The sequence below is a fragment of the Giraffa tippelskirchi genome, chromosome 8 (genome assembly GCF_054371585.1).
Source record: "Giraffa tippelskirchi isolate mGirTip1 chromosome 8, T2T-mGirTip1v1.2.pri, whole genome shotgun sequence".
Lineage (NCBI taxonomy): Eukaryota > Metazoa > Chordata > Mammalia > Artiodactyla > Giraffidae > Giraffa > Giraffa tippelskirchi.
The window spans coordinates 132,207,440-132,231,048 of NC_137282.1; the positions used below are offsets into that span (position 1 = coordinate 132,207,440).

The window sequence follows — 23,609 nt, forward strand, 5'->3', positions numbered from 1 at the left end:
TTTTTTAACATTTATTTATTTATTTGGCTGCACCAGGTCCTAGGGATCTTTAGTTGTGGCATTCGAACTCTTAGCTGCAACATGAAGGATCTAGTTCCCTAACCAGGGATCAAACCCAGGCCTCCTGCGTTGGGAGTGCAGTCTTAGCCCCAGGACTACCAGGGAAGTCCCTGTGTCTAACTCTTCTGTAGTGCATCTCTGTCAGTAAAAGTAGTAAGCACATGCTCCGGTATTTGTTTGCTCATTTACGTGAATGTTATAATGTAGTTCCATATGAAAACTGTACGTTGGAAGATCATCTGACCCTTATTCAAGATTCGGGAAACCTGTTGGCTCCTTTTTAGTGGCAACTACATGATAGCCTGTGCTCTTGCATTTTTTGAAATCTTGGTTTAAATCTTGGTGGAGTACAAAGTCACAGGTCTGATTCTAGGTTCAGTTTATTTTGAAACTTTGACAGCTCTCATAGCTGAAAAAGATACATCACAAAGATAGGTGGCATCTTAGGCTGTCCTTAATAACCATAAAAGTAATTTTTTTTCGTTTTCACCTACCAATTATTTGAGGAATTTTGTTAATTAAATTTCTAACTTTTATAATAAATGTCAAGCAGTTGTCTTAAAAATAATCGTAAGATCTTGCTTTTTAATGTTTTTAACCAGAGTGTTCATGATCTCATCAAATTCTTCATTTGGGGAAGATTTCAAACATGTCAGAAAATCTTGTCATCACATTACACCGAGGGTCCTGGGTGGTTCCATCAGGGTTTGGAGAGGGTTGGGGGTTGAGGATTCTCTGTTCTCCCTTGAGGATACATTTCTTCCGCCTGAGTCCAGCTGTCATGGGAGGTAAATGAAGGCCTAGGATCAATCACTATGTAAATATTTGTACATTTCTTAATTTTTAAGATTCAAAGTAAATGTTAATGATAGTCTTATTGTTTTCTTTCTGCCCTTCCACTGCCCTTGGAGATCTCTGCTGTGGGTGACGGTAGAGGGTCATTTAAAGGGTGGGAGGCAAAACCACTACAATATTGTAAAGTAATTAGCCTCCAATTAAGATAAATAAATTTATATTTTAAAAAATAAATAAATAAATAAAGGGTGGGAGGACAGAGCAACAGCAAGGCAGGGACCCGAGGAGAGCAGTGCGATCATGAGTATTTTCTCTAGCGTCTTTGCTGCTCTCCCTTTAGACGTACCGCGAGCCCGTGTCAGACTATCAGGTCCTGCGGGAGAAGGCCGCGTCCCAGAGACGTGACGTGGAGCGGGCGCTCACCCGTTTCATGGCCAAGACAGGCGAGACCCAGAGTCTTTTCAAAGATGACGTCAGCACGTTTCCACGTGAGTCCCTCCCCTCTGTGGACCCTGCCTTGTCCTTGAGGCCATCATCCCCCCTTCCTTCCTTCATTGTGGTTGGAAGAAACAAGTAAGCTTTGTCCTTATCTTGGGTAGAACTTGTTCTTCAGATTTCTGGCTCTTTTTTCCAGACCTTCAGGGCCTGTCCCTAACTGATGACTCCAAAATAGTCATGACCAGTGCTAGAAGTGGGTGCTTGAGGTTCGTTGAGTTGAGGTCACCTCAAGGGTGACTGAGCCCCGGGCATTGGAGAGGCTCATCCTATGAGAGGGCAGCCCTGGTGGTAGAAGGACCTGGCGTCAGGTGCCAGGCAGTTACAGAGCCTCTGCCAGCCTTCACTTTCGTGGTGTCCTCTCACAGGGCCCACCACTGAATTTCTCATCTCAGCACTACCATTTCGCTGGTCATATAACCCCTCCATTCCTCAAGACCAAGTTCCTTCCTCTCCGTCAGCCTCAGGGTTTCCCTAGGGGAGCGAGGGCGCCGGGCTTGGATGTGTCAGCAGGCTCCTGGTGGATCCTCACTGTATTCCTGGCTCTGGATCTGCACGAGCTAGGTTACTAAGTCCAGAAACTGTGCTGATCACTTTCTTTCTGTTACCTCATGAGCTCCTCGAGTGAGCCTCTGAGTCAGGAACTATTTCCACTACCCTTACAGGAAGCAGAGGCTTCTAGAGAAAAGCAGTGGAGTAATTTGCTGAAGGTCACATGGCAAGTAGATGGTATTCAGACCTAGTTCTTTTTGTGTGCAGGACCCACATCTGAGCCATGCTGAAAATAATCTTCCAAGTGTCTCCTGTTAATGACGTTCTACCATGGAAGTGTACACAGACACTTTCTTTCAGTTTTTTTTTTTTTAAACAATAATTTCTGCTCCTCAGCCTCATTGGTTTTTGGAGGAATTGGATCGCTCCTTTACCTGAACTGCCTTCTAGCTCCGTGGATTTTCCAGGCCGAGAGTTCTCAGGTCCACTGTCAGGACTGGAGTCCTTCAGGCTGAAAGGATCCATATCCTTACTCTAGTAATGAGGCTGAGGGGTTAACTGGCCTTGGGTATAAGATCACTAAGCTGATGCTTCGCTAGGACTCAGCCCCACTCCTCTCTGGTGCTTGGTAAAAGAGGCTCTGAAGTCATATTGCCCGGGTTCAATCCCACTCTGCCACTTCCTGTGTGTTTGAGGGGGTCGCATAACCCCTCCATTCCTTAGGTTCCCCGTCTGTAAGATGAGGCTGGTAATTGTACTTGTTTAATATGGTGGAGACGAGGGTTAAAGGTAATGCCTAAGTGTTAACCTGGCCGGTGGTGAGTGCCCGAGCACGTTGGCCACCCCTGCCGCTCATTGCTGCTTGCGGATCTGTCGTAAGGCTCCCGGGCTCTCTTCCAATCCCCCAGTGATCGCTGCCAGGCCTTTCACCATCCCCTACCTGACGGCTCTTCTTCCGTCCGAGCTGGAGATGCAGCAGATGGAGGAGACGGATTCCTCGGAGCAGGACGAGCAGACGGACACAGAGAACCTCCCTCTTCACATCAGCCCGGTGGGTCCAGCCTTCCGTCTGCTTCAGCGCGGCCCCCCCCTCCCCCACCCCTCCACAGTAGCCCGTACTGCTCGCTGCCTATCTCCCCGGGGGTTGGACAGGACCCCCTCAGTCTCTGGCCTCTTGTGAGGGACTGGCGTGATGGGCCCATGGTGATTCATTCATTCCCTGGGGATTCACTCAGTCATCCAGCAAATAATGAATGAGCCCCTGCCAGAGTCAGGCATGTGTCGGGTGCTGGGAAATTAGCAGAAGGCAAAATAGGCAAAATGTCCTGCCCTCACAGAACTAAGGAAAAATGAGACATTCGGGGACAGGAGTAGGTATGGGCCTGGGGGGTGTGGTATTAGACAGGGTGAGTGAGAAGGTGGACAGGTGAGCAAAGGCCTGAGGGAACGAGGCCTGCACATATCTGGGAGGGGAGCCTTCCCCGCAGAGGAAACGGCAGATGCAAAGGCCCCGAGGTGGGAGCTGCTGTGTTGAAGAAGAGCAGAGGCCGTGAGGGTGACCGGGGGGACTCGAGTAAGAGGGGCAGCAGGGGACGGGGTCAGGGAGCTCCCGGGGCTCAGGTCTTCACGGTATACCAGCACTTGGGCTTTTCGTCAGTGAGATGGGAGCCACAGGACCTGCTAAGCACAGGTGGGTCTCGGGGTCGGCGAGGTTGTGAGGTTGAGGCGGGGTACACAGGGTGAGCGCGGAGCAGAGAGACCGGTCGGGAGGCTGGTGCAGGAAGCAGAGAGACGGAGGTAGAGGGAAAGACGTGGTCGGGAGATTATTTGGTCGAATTCTACATAATTTAAAGAAAAGAACCAACTGACAGAGTGGGTGTGAGATGTGAGAGAAAGAGAGTCAAAGACAAATGCAAGGTTTTTTGCCTGAACATTAGGAAAGATGGAGTTGCCTTCAGCCAAGAAAGGGGAGGTATTGGGGTGGAACAGGGGTAGGGGAGAAACCAGGAGTTGAGGTGTACATGAGGTAAGTTTGAGATGCTTGTTAGATATCCGGGTGGTGAGATCAGGTAGGGGCCTCCCTAGTGGCTCAGTGGTAAAGAATCCTCCTGCCAATGTAGGAGCTGTAGGAGACGCAGGTTTGATCCCTGGGTCAGGAAGATCCCCTGGAGAAGGAAATGGCAACCTACTCCAGTATTCTTGCCCAGATAATCCATGAACAGAGGAGCCTGGTGGGCTGCAGTCCGTGGGGTCACAGAGAGTCGTGGTGATGTCAGGTAGGAAGGTAGATAGGCAAGTTGGAGTTCAGGGAGCTGTTTGGGCTCAAAGTGCAAGTCTGGGAGTCCTCAGCATGTAGATAGTGTTGAAAACCACGAGAGACCAGGTGAGCACCCAGGAAGCAATGAGGATAAAAAAGAGAAGTACCAGGACTGAGCCCGGGGGCTCTGCACTGTTCAGCAGGTGAGGAGACAAGGAACCGGCCACGGATGTGGAGAAGGCACAGCGGGAAAGGTGGTGCATCCTGGACGCCAAGGGAAGAAAGTTTCAGGAAGAAGAGAGAGATCCGCTTGATCTGCTTTGTCCGCAGCTGCAGCTGGTTCCAGCCATGTGAGGACCGAGACTTTGTCTTTTAGATTTGGCAACAGCCATTTCAGGAAAAATGAGAGCAAGTGAATTCAAAGAGAAAGGAAGGAGAGAAATTGGAGTTAGTACAGACTTTTGTTGTGCTTCACAGTGGCCAGTAGTCCACAGGCAACTAAGTCTAAATTGATGTAAATTAAATATAACAAAAAATTCAGTTCCTTAGTCACACCAGCTACATTTCCGTAGCCACCTATGACTCCTGCTACCCTGCTGGGCAGTGCAGATATGAACAGTTAAATCATCACAGAAAGTTCCATTAAATGTAGACATGGTTTCAAGGAATTTTGCTGTGACGGGAAGGAGAGAAATGGAGTGGTAACTAAAGGGAAAGAATTAAGGAGGTCAGAGAGGTGTAACAAGATGCCTGTGCTGATGGGAGTGATCTGGTAAAGTTGATTCAGGAGAAAAACATTTTGGAATGATGATCTTTGGTAGGGCAGGGAATCCAGTACCCAAAAGGAGGGGTTAGCCTTGTTGTGGACTTCTCCAAGCCGGGATAGGAGACAGAGTGTGGACAAAGACAAAGGTTGAGGAGAGGAGTGTGCCTGTGGGAACTTGTGGGTGTTCCTTTGTGGTTATGATGTATTGTCCTTGGCGAGTAAGAGGGTAAGACCCACTCTTATTTATGCATCAGGGGAGAAAGTTCCAAGTAGAGGCACAGACCTGCCAGAAGCTCTAATGCCTTTAAGGCTTATTGGATCTTTAGAGTGAGATTGCCATATGCATCCATCCTTTAAGGCTGGCCCTGGCTTTTAAGCAAGGGATGGCTCAGTGGTCATAACTAGACTGAGGGTTCTCTGAGGTGTGAAGCCCCAAATGGCAGCCCGTAGCCCCGGGATGCAGGTGGAGAGTGCCAGTTCTGACTCTAGTATTTACTGACGGTCTCCCTTGCCTGATCACATACTTCTTTAATGTTGAATTATTCCTTTCAGAATTAGGGCTGGCAGCCCATGGCTTTACGTAAAGCAGAGGAGCTTGTTATCCTACGCTTCTGTTTTGGACTCTGTTAAATCGGTCTGAGATATGGTGATTGGGTCATGGACTAAGATGAGGTTCACCTTATGAGAAGGAGGAATCTTCTAAACAAACATCACAATCCCTTTGTAAGTAAGCTCAATGGCTTGCAGTTGAGTTACCTAATGCTGTGGAGAGTGACATAGGTGAGGTCATGGCGGTGAGTGCAGCAAGGCGGACTGGATGCCAGGAGCTGCCTGAGGGCTCCCGGATCCCTGGAGGCCAAGCCAGACAGCAAAGAGTAAAAAGACTTGAGCCTTGAGAGTCAGACTGGCCTGGCTTCAAATCCAGACTGGGCTGCTTTCCAGCTAAGTGACGCTGGTTGCCTGACCCAGCATCTGAGTTTGTTTCCTCACAAATGGGAACACCTACTTCAAGGGGAAATGAGGAGCCTGAGATAAAATCGGCTCATCTCTGTTGGGTGCTTGGCATACGGCAGCCCGTGGCACTCCTGCCCCCCTCACCCCTGTTGTATGGCCATGTGCTCTTCTGTACAAAATAAAAAAAACTTCAAAAGAAGGATTCCAGCAACAATTTATGGACAGTCAGTTGGGCTTGTTATTTTGTTGGGCTGGCAACAATCAAACAGTTGAAATCCGGAATGTACGAAAAGATGTGTGGTGACCATCTCTCACTCCCCCTTCCCCTCCTGCAGAGCAACCGGTGTCACCACTCTCTTGTGAATCCTTCTAGAGACTTTGTTTGAATTTATTTTTTGGCCACGCCGTGCAGCACATGGGATCGTAGTTCTCCGACCAGGGAGCAAACCTGTACTCCCTGCATCGGAAGTGTGGAATCTTAACCACTGGGCCGCCGGGGAAGTCCTTAGAGATGTTTTTTTAATGGTTGTTTTGAACATACACAGCAAATCACAGCTTTTACCCCTTGCTTTCCTCCCTTGTGGAGCTACTTGGCGGTCATTCCACATCCTTCTATGCGGAGCTGGTTCGCCCCTCCCCGTGGTTTCACCCTCTTGTGTGGACTTTACAAGCCAGTCCCTGTGGACGTTAGGTTGTTTCCTGTCTTTAGTGTTTACAGACATCATTAACAATGAGTTCACTAACTGGTGTTTTAAAATGCTCGCTTATCTATGGAGGACGAAGCTCTCACGGACTGTTGCTAGGTAGTTACTTTGTTGAGCTTGGTTCTGGTTTCTCTATCTACAAACATAAAGGGGCTATTCATTTTATATTGGTGAATCAGATGATGATTTTCTCATACATTTGAACCAGCTGCCGTCTGCAGGCAATCCCAGTGCCTCACCCTTTACTCTTTTCTGAACAATGTACCATTCACTAATTCAACAAGTATTTATTTAATACCTGGTAGGTGCCAGACATTGTTCTGGGTGCTTGGGACTCATCAGTGACCAGCACAAAGGCGACAGCTGCCTCTTGGCAGCCCATGTGTTGGCAGTGGGGGCTTGACCATGAAGCATAGTATGTAAATCTGTCACTGTATAGTATGTTAAAGATGAAAAGTGCTCTGGGGTGGGGGTGGGGGCTGAGTAGGGAAAGATCCAGGATAAAACGTGGAGGTTTCAGTTTTAAATAGCGTGCTCAGGGTACACATCACAGGGAAGGTGACATCCAAGCTGTCTTGAAGGAGGTGAGAGAGCGAGCCCTGGGCTCTCTGGGCCAGTGTCCTGGAAAGGGAACCAGTAGGAAAGTGAGCGGGGCTGTGACCGAGGAAGGTGGGATGGGCATGGGGGAGAGGGAGAGGTCAGGTCAGGAAGGGCCTTGTGAGCAGTTTGAAGAACTGTCTTCCCATTGGGTGAAGTGGGAGTCATGAGAGGATGTGGGGCGGAGGAGGGGCAGGTCTGAGCTTCTCCAGGGGGCACTGGCCGCGCTGCTGACCACGGGGCAGGCAGAGGATGGACTATGACGGGATGGCGGCTGTCCACCCAGGTGGGAGACAGCAGGGGGTCCTCCCAGGGGGTTCCACTAGAGATAATGGAAGTAGATTCTGCCTGTATTCTGAAAGTAAGGCCAAGAAGTTTTCCTAACAGATTGGCTGGGGGATATATCAGAGAAAGAAAAAAAAGCAGGCGTGACTGTGGAGTTTGGGGCTTGGACCAGTGGAGTTGCCGTCACCTGTGTCAGTGGGAGGAGTTGTTTGTGCTCGGGGTTCAGTTTCAGGCACATTGAATTTGAGATGCCCGGAGATGGCAGGTGGTAGAGTGACAGTGGCCGTGCAGGCTTGAGGTCACGGGAGAGGTGACAGCTGGGGATGTTCAAGTGGGAGATGTTGCTGTGGAAATGGTGTTGGAACCTGTGAGGCTGGAGGCAGCACCCACAGGGGCCTGGGGTTCACACAGAGCATACGCGTTGCCCGAGTCTGGCCTTTCTGGGTCCAAGTCACTCCTGACAGACCTTTTTACTCTCACCTTTTCTTTACAAATCTCAGTCAGTTTAGTTACTTTATTTCTTTCATCGACTTCTTCTATCCCTGATGACAGCATTCTCTGCCCTGCTGTCTTCTGACAGCACCGTCTCCTGCTTGAGGTCAGATCCCCTTTTGCCTCAAGTTACACAACAGCTGACCTGATGGCTCAAATGGTAAAAAATCTGTCTGCAATGCAGGAGACCCCGGTTTCATCCCTGGGTCAGGAAGATCCCTTAGAGAAGGAAACAGCAACCCACTCCAGTATTCTTGGCTGGAGAATCCCATGGACAGAGGAGCCTGGCAGGCTACAGTCCATGGGGTTGCAAAGAGTTGGACACGACTGAGCGACTAACACACACAGAACAGGAGCCTCCATGACGGACCCTTCGGCCGGTCACCGGGGGTGCAGCCCAACCAGTGGCTTCTGGTCACTTACTGCCACTTGGGCCTGAGCCCTTTGTGTGATTCCCCCCAGTGCCTCTCCTGCAGCTTCTGCTCACTTTAAAGAACTTGGAAAATAGAAGAGAGTGTAAAAAAGGAAAGGAAAATCAGTCACCCATATTTCCAGAAGCAGTTTGTAAAACTTCAGCATCATTACTGTTTTCTATATCTACATCCAATTGTGACATTTTAAAAAAATCTTCAAGATCATATTGAATATACTCAAACTTACAAACTTTTCTCCAAAAATCACTTTTCTCAAAAAACGAACAGTGAGGGACCTGATCCACAGGCCGCACGTGGGGGTGGTGGATGACGTTCCCGTGTTGGTGCCTTCATGGGAGCTCTTGGGGCTCCAGCAGTTTCTGGCCTCTGCCGGGATATGACCATTGGCACCACGTCACAAGTACCAAATGCTTGAGAATTTGTGGAAAAGTGGATTACGATTTACGTGAGGTTAGCTCCAGGAGGGGCTCTGTGCACACGATCTGTCTTGGTCCTGTACCTCTCAGTTCTGCAGGGGATAGAGGGCCCCTTCTCTCTCTCTCTTTTTTAAGTTTTAAATAGTGTTATTTATTTATTTGATTGCACTGGGGCTTCTTGTGGCACTCCGGATCTCTGATCTTTGTTGTGGCATGTGGATTCTAGTTCCCTGACCAGAGATGGAACCTGAGCCCCCTGCCTTGGGAGTGAGAAGTCTTAGCCACTGGGCAACCAGGAAAGTCCCACTTCTCTTTTTCTTTATCTCCCCACGGGCTGAAGCATTCCTCCCTGAAGCATCTGACTTGTAGTCCCTGACTCCCTGCCCTGCCAGGTCTCTGTTCCTTTCCGACTCCTGTCCCTGCCGTCTCAGGGTCTTGTGTTCTGTGCTCCACTGTGTCACCGCTGGTGCTCCCGCCTTCCTCTGATCACAGCCATTGCCTGGCCTCCTCGGGCAGAGAGAGGCACATTAGCCCAGCTTCTTATTTCTCGATGAGAGGGGTGCTAGTAGTAGTTCTTAACCACAGGCATGATCTCTTTCCTCATGCTGCTGGTTGTTTTGCTTTATTTCGGCTTTTGCTCAAAGGATGATTCTGGAGCTGAGAAGGAGAACACCTCTGTTCTGCAGCAGAACCCCTCCTTGTCGGGGAGCCGAAATGGGGAGGAGAGTATCATCGATAACCCTTATCTGCGGCCCGTGAAGAAACCCAAGATCCGCAGGAAGAAGTGAGTTGGAGGCTGGGGTGCAGAGAGGCCTCCCCGGCCGACCGAGGTGGTCTTCTCTGCTCCTGGGCAGAAAAGAGAGGCTCACAGTGGGTCTGAGCTTTGGGCAGAGCTACTTGGTGACGGGAAATGTTTCCCCCCCTTCCTCTCCATCCTCGTTTCCTGCATGTTCCTCTTTCTTGTTGCATGGAGGTTGAGCATCCTGCAGCCCAGGGACCAACCCACACAGTCCAGCAGTTTGTGCCCCTCACCAGAAGGAGAGCAAGCCAGGCCCCCTCCAGGTGGGCTCCAAGGATTCCTCTTCTTTCTAGGTCCCTATCCTGAGCCGAGAAGGAAGCCTGCCTTGTACAGAGATGTGGATGCCACCCTCCTGGGCGAGTTAAAGCCGCTTGAGGGAAAAGGAAGGTGGTCGTCTCGGGGTCGAGCCGAGGCTATGGGGTGTGAACCAGGCATGATTTTAATAGCCAACTCTCTATTACGATTACCTATTTTCACTGGATTTTTGGGTTGTTGAAGAAATGAAATGATGAGACTTTTAATCAGCTGGGCCATACCGTGGGGTACAGGAGTGGTGAAATTCATTCATAATCATGGAACTTGATTCTTTGAAACCTGGGAGACCAGAGAAGGTGGCAGAGAGAAAGGGCTCTTGGCCTGCTGTACTCATTGCCAGAAAGACCTGCTTAGTTTGTATTTCAGGATATCTGGACCCTTTCACTGGCCGACAATTTGTGGCACCGATTTATCATCCTGGAAACTCCTTATTTCTCTTCTCGCCTGGGCTATAAGCGCCCTGTTGATTTGGTTGAAGGAGACTTGCCCTCTTTTAACGTGTTAAAAGCAGGAGGCTCACCCATTGCAGCCTCACTGTGGGGCCGGCAGGAGTCAGGAGGTGTGAGCAGATGCCTTCATGGGGAGGAGAATGGAAGACAGCACTGACTCTCATCAGCATCTGATAAATCTCCCTGAGGCAGGGCAGTGCCCTCTCCGGAGAGGTTTGTCGTTTACTGTCCCGTCATGGAGCGTGTGCTTGGGAATGACCAAGTTCTGCACCATCCTGGGAAAAGAGATTTTCTTTGAGAAGAGCCTACATCAGAGGATTTATTATGCTATGATTTGATAGCAGAATCATTGATTTTATGCAAAAGGAAAAGGATTGATGGGACTGGGAGATGGTGGGGATGAAATTTTGAAGGCCGGGCTTGGCCGTATGGTCCAGAGGCTGAGAAACCTGGCAGGTCTGCTGGAGGCTGGCGCGGATGGAAGGCCATGTGCCCACCTTATGGCAGAAGTGGGCCAGGAAGAACCTACACATCTGAATCTGCCCAAGCTCTTTGCCTCTTCGTCCTTGATGTGCCTACAAACCAAGAAAGGAAGATGCTGGGCAAGCTGATACCTCCGGCTGGTCTCCAAAGGAAGAGGTTTTCAAACTAAGTCAGAGGAAGAGAAATGCCAGTGAAACCTGGACGTTAATACACGGAAAACATGAGACCCTGAGTAAAGTCCTTAGGTCCATCCTGAGCTCTCCTGATACTCAGCCTCCAGTCATCTCTTAGTCTTCTGTCCTCTTGATGAATTTGAAAACTCAAAAAACCTGGTGACAGCAGGCAGCAGGCTCCATGTGCTGGCCTCACTGTTCTCTAAACACTTCATCCCACTGGCTGGAAGGAAAGCACTGCTATCAGTAACTGAATAGGGGAAGCAGAATGAGAAAATCGGATTCCCCAGCTCTGGACCAAAAAGTTTCCCCCATCTGTAGTGACCTGAAACCCTTCCAGTTATAGTCGTCAGATCGGGCCTGTGCTGACCCCTTCCAAGCTTGTCACTTGGCTCTTTGTTAAGTTTAAATACAGTCCCAGGGTCGAGCCGTGGCAGGTGCAGCGCTAAAATTCCACTTCCTGGCACGGTCATCCTAGCAGTTCTATTACTTCCCAGACAAGCACCTGTTGATGCTGTAACGCTGAGTGATGAGGTGAAATTTGGAAAAGAATTGCCCTTCTGCCATTGAGACTTCAGAGGCCATGCTGCTCTAAGTCTGTCCTGAACGAGACACTGGGAGATGCTCAGACAACCTGAAACATTGACCCAGCTCTGCCTGTGTAAAAACTACATGATCCTCGCTGTATATTTATAAATGTTTATTTTTTATAACTTTGGGAGAATGTGTGGAGGGAAAAGGTAGTCAATGAAATCAGATTAAGCATATGATTTATGAGCTCTTAGTAAAAAAGTCATGATAAATTTTGTGAATGAAACAATTACAAGCATTAAACTCAATTTGTGTACAAAAGTTACACCATTGAGTAAGGCTGTATTAAGTTAGGCTTAGTCCTTCTAAGCTGTCTAAAACTTTTTCTTTGGGAAGTCTGCAAACACAAAACTAGTGTTTTCCCTATGTATTATTCACCTAGCTTCAACATGTAGCAACATCTTTTCAATTCTGTTTCATCTATGTCTTCTACTGTTTTTCTTTTCTTTTTTTAATTCCTAGAATGTATTTTAAAACAAACCTAAGAGCTGTATCATGTAATCTGTAATATGTTGTTATGCATCTCTGATAGACTTTTTAAAGTTTTTTTTAAGGTAATTACAGATTGAGAGGATGTTACCCCCCTAAAAAATTGTTTTACCAGGGAGGTCCCACTGGTAGCATCTCAAATAACTAGTATAATATCAAAGCCAGGAAAATGACATTGGTACAATCCACAGAGCTTATCCAGATTTCACCTTTTTGTGTGTGTGTGTGTAATTCTATGTAATTATGTTGTATAAATTCACAGTCAAGATATAGAACATTGGGGAGCAGGCAGGGATAAACTGGAAGGTTGGAATTGACATACACACTACTACAGATAAAAAAGATAGGACTTCCTGGTGGTATAGTGGATAAGAATCCGCCTGCGAATGCAGAGGACACAGGTTTGGTCCCTGGTCTGGGAAGATTCTACAGGCAGAGGAACAACTAAGCCCATGTGCCAGAACAAGGGTAGCCTGAGCTCTGGAGCTTGCAAGCCACGACTACTGAGCCCATGTGCTGCAACTACTGAACCCCGTGCGCCTAGAGCCTGTGCTCCACAGCGAGAAGCCACTGCAATGAGAAGCTCGTGCACAGCAATGAAGATAGCCCCCTGCTCGCCGTAACTAGAGAAATCCTGCATGCAGCAACGGAGACCCAGCGTAACCAAAAAAAAAAAAAAAATCACCATAAAAGTTGTAAAATAAAATAGATAACTAATAAGGACCTACTCTATAACACAGGGAACTCTACTCAATACTCAATAGTGACCTATATGAGAAAAGAATCTAAAAAAGTGGATATATGTATATGTATAACCGACTCACTTTGTTGTATAGCAGAAATTAACACGACATTGTAAATCAACTTGCCCCAATAAAATTTTTTAAAAATATAGAACATTCTCATAACCATGAAGTTCCTTCATGTTGTCTTCTTATAACCATAGCCACCTCTCACATCTTCCCCATCCCTACCTTCCAGCAACCACTGCTCTCCTTTCTCCATTTCTTTAATTTTATTTTTAAAATACTATATAAATGGAGTTTTAAGGTTTGTAACCTTTTGAAATTGGCTTTTTCACTCAGCATAAGGAGTGAGAGCCATCCAGGTGGTTGTGTGTCAGTAGCTCCTTTATTGCTGAGTAGTGTCCCAGGTGTGGATGTACCACGTTTGTTTAACCATTTGGCTGTTTCCAGTTTGGGGCTGTTATGGATAAAGCAGCTGTGAACAGCTGTGTATAGGTTTTTATGTAAACATAAGTTTTCATTTCTCTACAATAAATGCCCAGTAATGCAACCACTGGGCCCTATGGTAACTGTATATTTCATTAAAAAAAAAAAAAAAAAACTAACTCTTCCAGAGTGGCCTGTATCATTTTGCGTTCTACTGGCAATGTATGAATAAGCCAGTTTCTCCACATCCTCACCAGTATTTGATGTTATCATTTAAACAGTTTTTTTAGCCATTCTGATAGGCATGTGATAATACTCATTGTGATCTTAATTTGCATTTTTCCCTGATGGCTAGATGTTAAACATGGTTTCATGTGCTTTTTTGCTGTCTGTATATCTACTTTGGTTAGTTATCCATTTAAATCTTTTGTCCATTTTCTAACTGGATTGCTTCTTTGATTTTAGATTTCTTTATATATTCTGGATATAAGAACTTTGTCAGATACGTGGTTTGCAAATACTTTCTCCCACTCTGTAGCTGGTCTTTTCATTTGCTTCACATGGATCTTTTGGAGAGCAAAAGTTTTTAATTTTCATGAAATCCAATTTATTTTTTCTTTTATAGATTGTTTCTGTTGACAGGCCTAAAACCTCTTTATTGAGCCCTAGGTCCTGAAGATCTATTCTATATTTTTTCTAATATTTTAATAAATACATGTTTTATGTTTTAGGCCTTGATCTGTTTTTTTCTTTGTATTTTTTTATTGAAGGATAATTGGTTTCAGACTTTTGTTGTTTTCTGTCAAACCTCAACATGAATCAGCCATAGGTATACATATATCCCCTCCCTTTTGAAACTCCCTCCCATCTCCCTCCCCACCCCACTCTTCTAGGTTGATACAGAGCCCCTGTTTGAGTTTCCTGAGCCATATAGCAAATTCCAGTTGGTTATCTGTTTTACATATGGTAATGTGAGTTTCCATGTTACTCTTTCCATACATCCCACCACCCTCTCCTCCCCTCTCTCCATGTCCATAAGTCTATTCTCTATGTCTGTTTCTCCATTGTTGCTCTGTAAATAAATTCTTCAGTACCATTTTTCTAGATTCTGTATATATGCGTCAGAATACAATATTTAGCTTTCTGACTCACTTCACTCTGTATAATAGGTTCTAGGTTCATCTGCCTCATCAGAACTGACTCAAATGCATTCCTTTTTACTCAGTGGCTGAGTAATATTTACTCAATATTACTTAATGGCTGAGTAATATTCCATTGTGTATATGTATTACAACTTCTTTATCCATTCATCTGTCGATGGACATCTAGGTTGCTTCCATATTCTAGCTATTGTAAATAGTGCTGCAGTGAACAATGGAATACATGTGTCTTTTTCAATTTTGGTTTCCTCAGGGTATATGCCTAGGAGTGGGATTGCTGGATCATAAGGTGGTTTTATTCTGAGGTTTTTAAGGAATCTCCATGCCGTCTTCCATAGTGGCGGTATCAATTTACATCCCCACCAACAGTGCAAGAGTGTTCCCTTTTCCCCACACCCTCTCCCGCATTTACTGTTTGTAGACTTTTTGATGATTAGGCCTTGATCTATTTTGATACACTTTTGATGAGGTTGGGGTTTAGGTTGAGTTCACTATTTTGCCTGAGGATGTCCAACTGATTCAGTTACCTTTCTTGGAAATGTTACCCTTCTTCCACTGAATGATGTTTGTGTCTTTGTCAAAAATTAGGCTTTTGTATGGGAGTGGTGGCTCAAATGGTAAAGAATCTGCTTGCAATGCAAGAGACCTTGGGTCAGGAAGATCCCCTGGAGGAGGGCACGGCAGCCCACTCCAGTATTCTTGCCTGGAGAATCCCATGGACAGAGGAGCCTGGCAGGCTACAGTCCATGGGATCACAGAGTCAGAAACGACTGTGCAGCTAGCACTTTCACTTTCACCAGGGAAGTACCCTGAACAGTGATTTTATAATATCCTCTCATATCCAGTTCATACTCAAATTTTTCCTGTTGTCTCAAAGATGTTTTTATTTTTTAATAGTTGACTGGTTTGAATCAGGACCAAAATAAGATCCACACATTTCCCTAGGTTTTCACATCTCCTAAGTGTATGACAGTCCCTCCCAGCTCTGGCCTGGGGATGAGGGTGCTGGGCAGGTCCTTTTCTTCTTTTCTGATCATGAGGAAGTTAAATAAGGTGATCAGTGGAGTTAATTGATAAACTAATAACAAAGTGGCCTGGTTTGGGGAGTGGGTGGGACAACCCTAAATGGAACTAGCCTTCCTGAACTTTGATCTTCTGGAATCCTTAAATTGCTCAACTTTATGGTGGTGGTTCTATAAAACAAGACTCAGTGACATTTATTTGTATTTATGGCTCTGCCACAACCTACCAACTGTGTGTGCATGCGTGCTCAGTTGCTTCAGTCATGTCCGACTCTTTGCAGCCCTATAGACTTGTAGCCCACCAGCTTCCTCTGTCCATGGGATTTCCCAGGCAAGAATACTGGAGTGGATTGACATGCCCTCCTCCAGAGGATCTTCCCGACCCAGACATCGAACCCAGCTCTCCTGCATTGCAGGCTGATTCTCTACCCACTGAGCCACCTGGGAATCAGCTGTGAGATGGAGGGTAACTCCCTATATGTCCAAATCAGTTTCCATAAAATGGATAATGATGATACCTCATCGAGAAGATTAAATGAGAACATCTGTACCTGTGCTTTGTAAGTGACAATGTTACTCAGTTGCCAAACTTTTTTCTTCTCTGTTGCTTTAAAAATTACATACAAGCTAATACTAATTGAGAACTTAATGCTGGTCAGTCACTGTTGTGTTTTCCACATACAGACTCGTTTCATCCTCAAAATCACCTCAAATGTAGATGTCCTTACTGTCCCCACTTGCAGTGGAGGACCTGGAGGCCCCAGAGCTCAGAAGCACCTCAGTCTGCTTGGCTGATTAGGAGCAGAGCTGTGGTCCTGCCCACAGGGATCCCGTTCAAGTCCACGCTTGTTAACCTTTCATGCTCTTGCTTCACGGCCACACGATTCTGTTCCTCAAAGGCATTGCCAATTCTGTGTGCCACGTGGGTCCACGCGCACACACACCCACACTGTCCCTGGGAGCTGGAAATGAAATCAGTTGCAGAGAGTGTTGGTGAGGCTTCTAGTCACTGTTATTTGTTCCTTGATGGAATAGATGGCAGGTTTACAAAAGTTTTTATCAAGGATTTTGAGTGGTTTCTGATAATGGCTCTGTAACAGACCTGTAAGGAGACTTAGAATTCCTGGTATGTGGAGAGCGCGAGTCTTGTCAAGGGACACACCTGTGGCCCCCCCTGTGGCCCCTGGGGACCCCTGGCAGAGATGGGCTGGAACGACTTTTGGTCTGATCCAAAGTGGTGTTTCTACTGGATTAAACGGTATGTTCCAACCTGAGTTAGGCTGCTCTCACAAAAAGTCCCCCAAATAGAGACTAAAGACAGACTACATGCCTTCTGTGAAAGTCGGGGTGGGTGTTCCAGGGCGGCTTGGTGGCCTGATGATGTCAAGTCTCCGTCAGTCTCATGATGGCTCCCCATCACCTCAGGTGACACTCACATCTGTGTGCTGGAAGAAGGCTGCCGCCCCTTCTGCTGGGTCCATGTTCCAGGGGGGAGGAGGGGAGGGGTGGAAGCGTGTGTGTGAATGGAGCTCTGAGCCCAGAAGCTGCCCCCTTCCCAGACCCTGCCGAGCGGCACAGCAAGTGAGGAAATCGGGCTCTGTGTCTAGGACAAACGTGGGAGGCTCCTCAGCAAGGAAAGAATGGATTTGGCGGACAACTATCTATCTCTGACACAATGAGGGTTGGGACACGTGCCCAGGAAAGCTTTGGTGGTACAGGCAGCAAACCCTTCTCCAACACTGGCCGCACCTGACTTGGCACCATCGGCCCCCCCAGCAGGTCCAGAGGCGGCAGAAAGGTGCTCCTCAAGGATGCGGCCCTCAGAGAGCTCCAGCCTGGCCTCGCTTCTGACAAGTGGCCTGCTGACTGCCCCTTCCTTCTTCAGAGTCGTTCCTTTGGCTGCAGGACATTGCCCCGGTCTCCTGATCGTTCTCCCTCTTGGCCTCCCTTTTCTTTACTGGCTCTTATTCCCCTCCCCGACCCACCCAGCTGGGTGTGTGATCCCAGACCGCCCTCTGCTTACATGGAACGTGGCTCATTTGCTCTTCCACCCCCGGCGAGTCATCAGCGTCTGTCTGTCACTCTCCACTGAGCTGTCTGGTTATACCCTCAAAGCAACAAGGTAGATTGGATTTTATTCACTCACCGCCCCCCCCGCCCAACCACTTCTGCTCCCAGCTTTCCCACTTCATGCAGAAGTTATTATAGAATCAGCGAGACCAGTAGCAGCTGGGCCCAGAGTACTTACCTTGGGCCAAGACCACCAGCTTTGCAGCAGCATCTCATCCTCCAGACGGTCTGGACGACTCACCCTTCATCTGCATCTGATCGCTCACCAGTTTCTGCCACCTCTTCCTTCCCTGCCCGCTGGAGGCTGCAGCAGCCTTGCTGCTCATCCCTAGCCCACATTCCCCCTCCAGGCTTTCTGTAAGCTCTTTCTGTAAACTCTGTAAGTCTTTCCGTAAGCTCCACCTTTGTCATCCCCACCCCTACTCCAGCACTAGACCTGTAAGTTCCTCCCTACCGCTCTGCACGAAACTTCCAAACTGCCCAACCCAGCTTTCCAGGTCCTCTGCCAACTCACTGTTTCTTTTGGATAACTCATGTATCTTTCATTTACCTGACACGTGCGGATCTAGAGCCTTCTATGTATGTCAGGCATGGCGCCAGGCTCTAAGGATACCAGAATGAACAAGACAGACATGGACACTGCTCCCGGGGAGTCCAGTCTAATGAGAAGACATACAAAGAAAACAAAACTATGATCACCGCCGATCGTGAAGTGCTAAGAAGGACATACACAGAGGTCTCAATGCTGGCAGGGAGGTGACATCCTCATCACTGCTGCTCTTTCTCCCCATCGCCTCCTAAAATCTCAGCCTGTCCTTCCTGCCTCCATAGCCCCTCTCCAGATGACACAGATCCTTCCCTTCTTCATTCACTCATTCGACAAATACTGAGCTCCTAAGCGCAGGCGCTGAATCAGACATTGGGATGCAGCAGAGGATAACTACGCTGCTACATTCTCTGACCTTCTGGTCTAGTTGGGGGCCAGTTGGGGTTTGTGAGACAGCTCACAAACCATAGACATGTAATGGGTGGTGAATTGGGGTCCTGAAAGAAAAGCCATGGTATACTTGGGCTGGGGAATTTGAGGAAGGTTTAATAAAGGGATTACCTCCTAAGGTGTGGATGAGGTAATAGGGGAGCACAACTTAGGTAGCTGGACCTGGGTGAGTACAGGGAGGGGAGAGCGCAGTTACCAGACCTGGAGAGAGGCTGTTGTGAGACCCTTTTGCCAGGAGCTGGGGCCAAGGCCATTGAGGGGGCCAGTGGGCAGCAGCCACCCTGCAGGGAGAGAGCCGATCCAGGGATTAATACCCTGACCTCCTATCCCCTCCCTTCCTATATCCTGCCCATTCTTTGCTGAATAGAAGCCAGAGGGCATGGCGCCTATCCATGCAGGCAGAGCAGCCAGCCTCCCAGGGCCCCGTGCAGGGTGGAGAGATGGAGAGAGAGCGGATCGGATCAGAAGGGGCAAGTGAAAGGGGCTAGGTCAGGGTGGGGAAGGAGAGCTGTCAGAGCAGGGCCCTGCCTGCATTAATGGGGCCAACCGCATGGAAAAGCATTCCAGGGAGAGGGAAGAGCAAGCACAGGAGCTCTGAGGCAGGGTGTGGGCCCCTAGACCCTGGAGAGCAGAGGGAGAGGGCGCTGGGGAGGATCAGGGGGCCGCAGGGCCCACACAGCACAGAGCCTGAGTCAGGGCTTTCGGTGCTGTTCAGAGTGAGATGGGTCACCAGGCAGTGAGAGCCGTTGACGTAGCTTCTCAAAGGGTCATTCTGGCTCCTGGGTGGCCTTCTGGCTGGAAGGACATGAGAGATGCCATTTCTCTTCAGTTATTTTCCCATGGTCTGGCACTTAGCAAACACGATCAAGCTGGGGGGAAGTGAGCCCTGGCCCCAGGACAGCCAACAAGGCCGAGAGGGACTGCTCCCCGCATCCTGAGCCCTGTACCTAGGGGAGAGGAGGAAACACAAACACACACGGATAACTCCCTCCCCTGGGCGGTTGCAGTGTTGTCAGGGAGACAGATAAACACCAGGACCTGCTTCCCACCACTTACCAAGACAGAGGAGCCAGGGTCAATAGAGGGCCGGACTTAAGGGATAAAGGGGCGCTGGGATCTGAATGGGCAGGGAGGGTGTGAGCAAATGAAGCTTCCGGAAGAGGTGAGTAAGGATTGAGGAGGGCAGAGATAGGTTGAGGGAAGGCGGGTGACCCAGCCTCGGGGACTCCGCCCTAGCGCTGCCCTCCTGTAGTCTTCTCCCGTGGGGTTACTTTGCTGTCAGCGGGAACCAGATTTCTCCTGGTAGAGCTGGCGGAAGTCCCCCCACCCCTGCCAGGGCACTGGCCCTCAGACTGCACCCCTGCCGGGCAGGTTGGGTTTTGGAGCGTGTCTGCCGGCTCTGTACCACCCTTGCCCCAGGAAAGGGGTCACCTGAACTGGCGGGGTCCAGGGCTGGAAGGGGCCCTGGCCCACCTCCTTTACTCAGATGAGTTGCTGATGATCCGGGAGGCTTTTAAATAGAAGGGCCAGGATCCTCGGAGGCTTTTAGAAGTGCTTGTGTTGTGACCAGAGGGATGACCCGGGCCTTGTCAGTTATTTGCCATCATGAAAAAGCCCTGGGGCCCCAAATTCTAATGGTGTTTCTTTTGGATTTTTAGGCATTCGTTTATGCATTTTCTTCAACTACTGATAGTGGGTCTACCCCGGTTCTGTTTAACTCAGGCTCGTACTGAAACGAGTCTTTAATTCTCTGATGTCCCCTGACAGTGCCCAGGTACAAGTGGGGAGAAGCTGGCCTGAGGGTACAGATTTCCCATGGACACTCTCACTCCTGGAATCGAGTTCAAGGTATTTTCCCCTCCTGTTGGAGCAGGGGGCTCACCGTCATCTCTATTTTATTATGGTGTTTTTTTTTCCTAGTTTACTAAAAAGTTATTTAATCTTGAATAGATAATAAATATATGTCTACAATATAACATTTAAAAGACAGAAAAAGATATAAGTAATAACTAAGCATTCCCCTTCTCCACTCTCTCCCAGACGTCCAGTTCTCTTTCCTGGAAGCCTCCAGTATGTCAGTGTCAATATCACCTGATGTATTTTTCAAGAAATAGTCGATGCATCAAACACAAATGCCTGTATATACTTTCTTCCCTTTTTATATAATGGGAGATGCTGTCTAAACTACCCATGTTTTTCTCCCCGACTTCCCAGTGTATATTTGGTGGTGGTTCCATGCTAATAATAAAAAGCTACTTCTTTCTGTTTTATGGCTGCACCGTGTCCTATTGTATGGCTCTACCATGGCTTACTTATTTAACCCATTCCAAGAGAAGGGACATATAGGTAGTTTCCAACCTCCTCCTGCTATTTCAAGCATTAATGTGATAAGTGGCTTTGTGCCTCTGGGATTTCATTGCACGTGACTACTAGCTAGATAGACGTGCAGGTAGGAGGTTTGCCTTCCCAACCTTCTCTCCACCCCCATGCTCAAACATCTCTGACCACCTCCACCAAAGCTTGCTATCTAGTGGTCATCAGTCCTTGAAGGTAAAAGCAGCTGGGAGACGGGGCTTTAAAGCCAGGTTACAGCGTTCCTCAACCTCAGTCTGGGTTTCCCTGATGGCTCAGCGGTAAAGAATCTGTCTACAATGTGGAGACGTGGGTTCGATCCTTGGGTCGGGAAGATCCCCTCAAGGAGGAAATAGTAACCCACTCCAGTATTCTTTCCTGGGAAATCCCATGGACAGAGGAACAAACACACACACACATGTAGTCTACTGATATTTGGGGCTAGATTTGCTTGCATTGTAGGACATTTAATAGTAACTGTGACTTCCACCTGCTAAATCCCCTTAGGATCTCGCAGATCATTTTTGTTTTTTATTTATGTATTTATTTGGTTGCACCAGGTCTTAGTTGCGGCATGTGGGATCTTTAGTTGTGGCATTCAAACTCTTAGTTGCGGCATGTGGGATCTATTAATAGTTCCCTGACCAGGGATTGAACCCAGGCCCCCTGCATTGGGAACATGGAGTCTTGGCCACTAGACCACCAGGGAAGTCCCTTCTCCCAGATCTGACAACAACAATGATAAATATCTCCAGACATTGCCGGAAGTTCTCCAGGGAGCAACCCCCCTCCTCTCCATAAGAACCACTGAACTAAAATTAGGCACCAGGTCTGCATATTCAGACACCAGAGATAGCTGGTGGAAAAGAACTGGGAGCAGTCAAGACTTTTTTCCCCTCTCAAATCAGAATAAATCTCCTTTGGCTGATTCCTTTAATTTCTTTGAAGCTAGACCACAGGAATGTTCTAGAAGACAGTGTGTGTAACACTTCAGAGCTTTGCATAGGAACCTGGCTGTGCAGCTTGCTAGCTCTGTGACCTTAGGCAAGTTACTTTCCCTCTCTTTTCTCATCTGTAAACCAGAGATAATAAAAATACCTACGTCCTGGGGTCATTGGGAGGATTCCTTGAAATAATATGTGTAAATGCTCAGAACAGTGCGTGGTGTGTAACAAGTTGTGGCAGGACAGGTTCCTGGGACACTGATTTGTGTACAGGATGTGTTTGGGGAGAGCCTTTAGGATGCATACCTGTCAAGTAGGGAGGGGTGAGAGAGAGCAGGGAGAGAAGGCCAGCCGTCCTGGGGGAGCCCAGGAGTTGTGAGGAGTCTTCAGAATTGTCCTGACTTGGAAGGAGGGACTGAACGAACATGGGCTGCCTCCAGGGAGCCGACGTGACCGTGAGGTGGCTGTCTCATGGAAAGGACCACGGGGAGGGACCCAGCTGAGCACAAACAATTGCAGCATCTCTGCCAGCAGGGGGAGCCAGAGCTTTAGTCCTGAAAAGGGAGGGGAACAGGGTGGCCACACAGGGTGGGTGGTGTGAGGGCTCACTGGCCAGTATTATGAGGCTATATATATTTTTTTCCTCTCTTTCTTCTTTAAAATTTGTATTTATTTGACTGTACCAGGTCTCAGTTGTGGCATGTGGGATCTAGTTTCCTGGCCAGGAATTGAACCCAGCATTGAGAGTGTGGAGTCTTAACCACTGGAGCACCAGATAAGTCCCCCAGACTGTATTTCAATAGAAGTAAAGTGCTTTTAAAAGACTCTGGAGCCCCGAGAATGCCTCCCAGCCTAACAGCGCCTCATGCCTCCTTTCAGCACCTTGCTTATCCCTCCCCCTGCTTATCCCTCTCTTGTTTTCTCTTCTTACTGCCCTACTGGAATCAGGAGGGGTGCTGTCACAGCCACCCCAGCCACAGTGCCCTTGAGGCAGAGGGCAGGCCCCAGGTGGTTGGATCTTTGCTGTCCTCCGCCGTGTGGCTTAGGCCACGTCTCTTGGCCTGTTGGGAATTTAGTTTCTTCATTGATAACTGGATGCTGCCTTCCCAGAGAGGAGTGGGATGACTAAATAAGATACTGCACCTCAGCAGTTCCCAAAGTGTGGTCCTTGGGTCATCAGGACTGGCAGCCCCATCTGGGAACTTTGTTGTTCAGTTGTTAAGTTGTGTCTGAATCTTTGCGACCCCATGAACTGCAGCACGCAGCCTTCCGTGTCCTTCACTATCTCCCGGAGTTTGCTCAAACTCATGTCCATTGAGTCGGTGATGTCATCCAACCATCTCATCCTCTGTCATCCCCTTCTCCTCCTGCCTTCAATCTTTTCCAGCATCAGGGTCTTTTCAATGAGTTGACTCTTTGAATCAGGTGGCCAAAGTATTGCAGCTTTAGCATCAGTCCTTCTAATGAATATTCAGGGTTGATTTCCTTTAGGATTGACTGGTTTGATCTCTTTGCTGTCCAAGGGACTCTCAAGAGTCTTCTCCTGCACCACAGTTCAAATGCATCAATTCTTCGGCACTCAGCCTTGTTTATGGTCCAACTCTCACATCCATACATGACTAGAAATGTGAATTCTCAGGACCCACAGCAAACTCACTGAATCAGGAGTGCTGGGAATGAGACCCAGGGATCTGTGTTTTCACAAATCCTCCAATATATCTAATGCAGCTCAAGTTTGGGAAATACTGGCAGATGGGGCAGCACTTAGCTCTGTGCCTGGATCCTAAGGGGACCCCTGTCAACCTCAGCATGAACGCCATTTTCTGGGCTTGAGGTCAGGTACCCA

At 48.1% G+C, this 23,609-nt stretch overlaps 1 protein-coding gene across 11 annotated transcripts in view; it reads left to right on the forward strand.

Annotated features, from left to right (window-relative positions):
- The window catches only part of TAF8 (TATA-box binding protein associated factor 8), a 29,802-nt gene extending 9,065 nt beyond the window's left edge, over positions 1–20,737 (forward strand). The window contains exons 6-11 of one of the 11 annotated variants that reach the window (XR_014061822.1): positions 1,196–1,343; positions 2,751–2,893; positions 4,303–4,449; positions 5,418–5,588; positions 20,235–20,315; positions 20,508–20,737. Coding sequence is in view for 6 of the 11 variants with exons in the window: in XM_081518661.1 (XP_081374787.1) it covers positions 1,196–1,343; positions 2,751–2,893; positions 9,392–9,531; positions 9,840–9,852 (444 nt within the window). In the remaining 5 variants the exon portion in view is untranslated. Of the gene's footprint in view, positions 1–1,195; positions 1,344–2,750; positions 2,894–4,299; positions 4,523–5,417; positions 6,034–9,391; positions 9,532–9,839; positions 12,939–20,234; positions 20,316–20,507 lie in introns of those variants that run through there. The other 10 variants (XR_014061824.1, XR_014061820.1, XR_014061821.1 and 7 more) reach the window with 10 other exon arrangements.
- Positions 20,738–23,609: the final 2,872 nt, after the last annotated feature.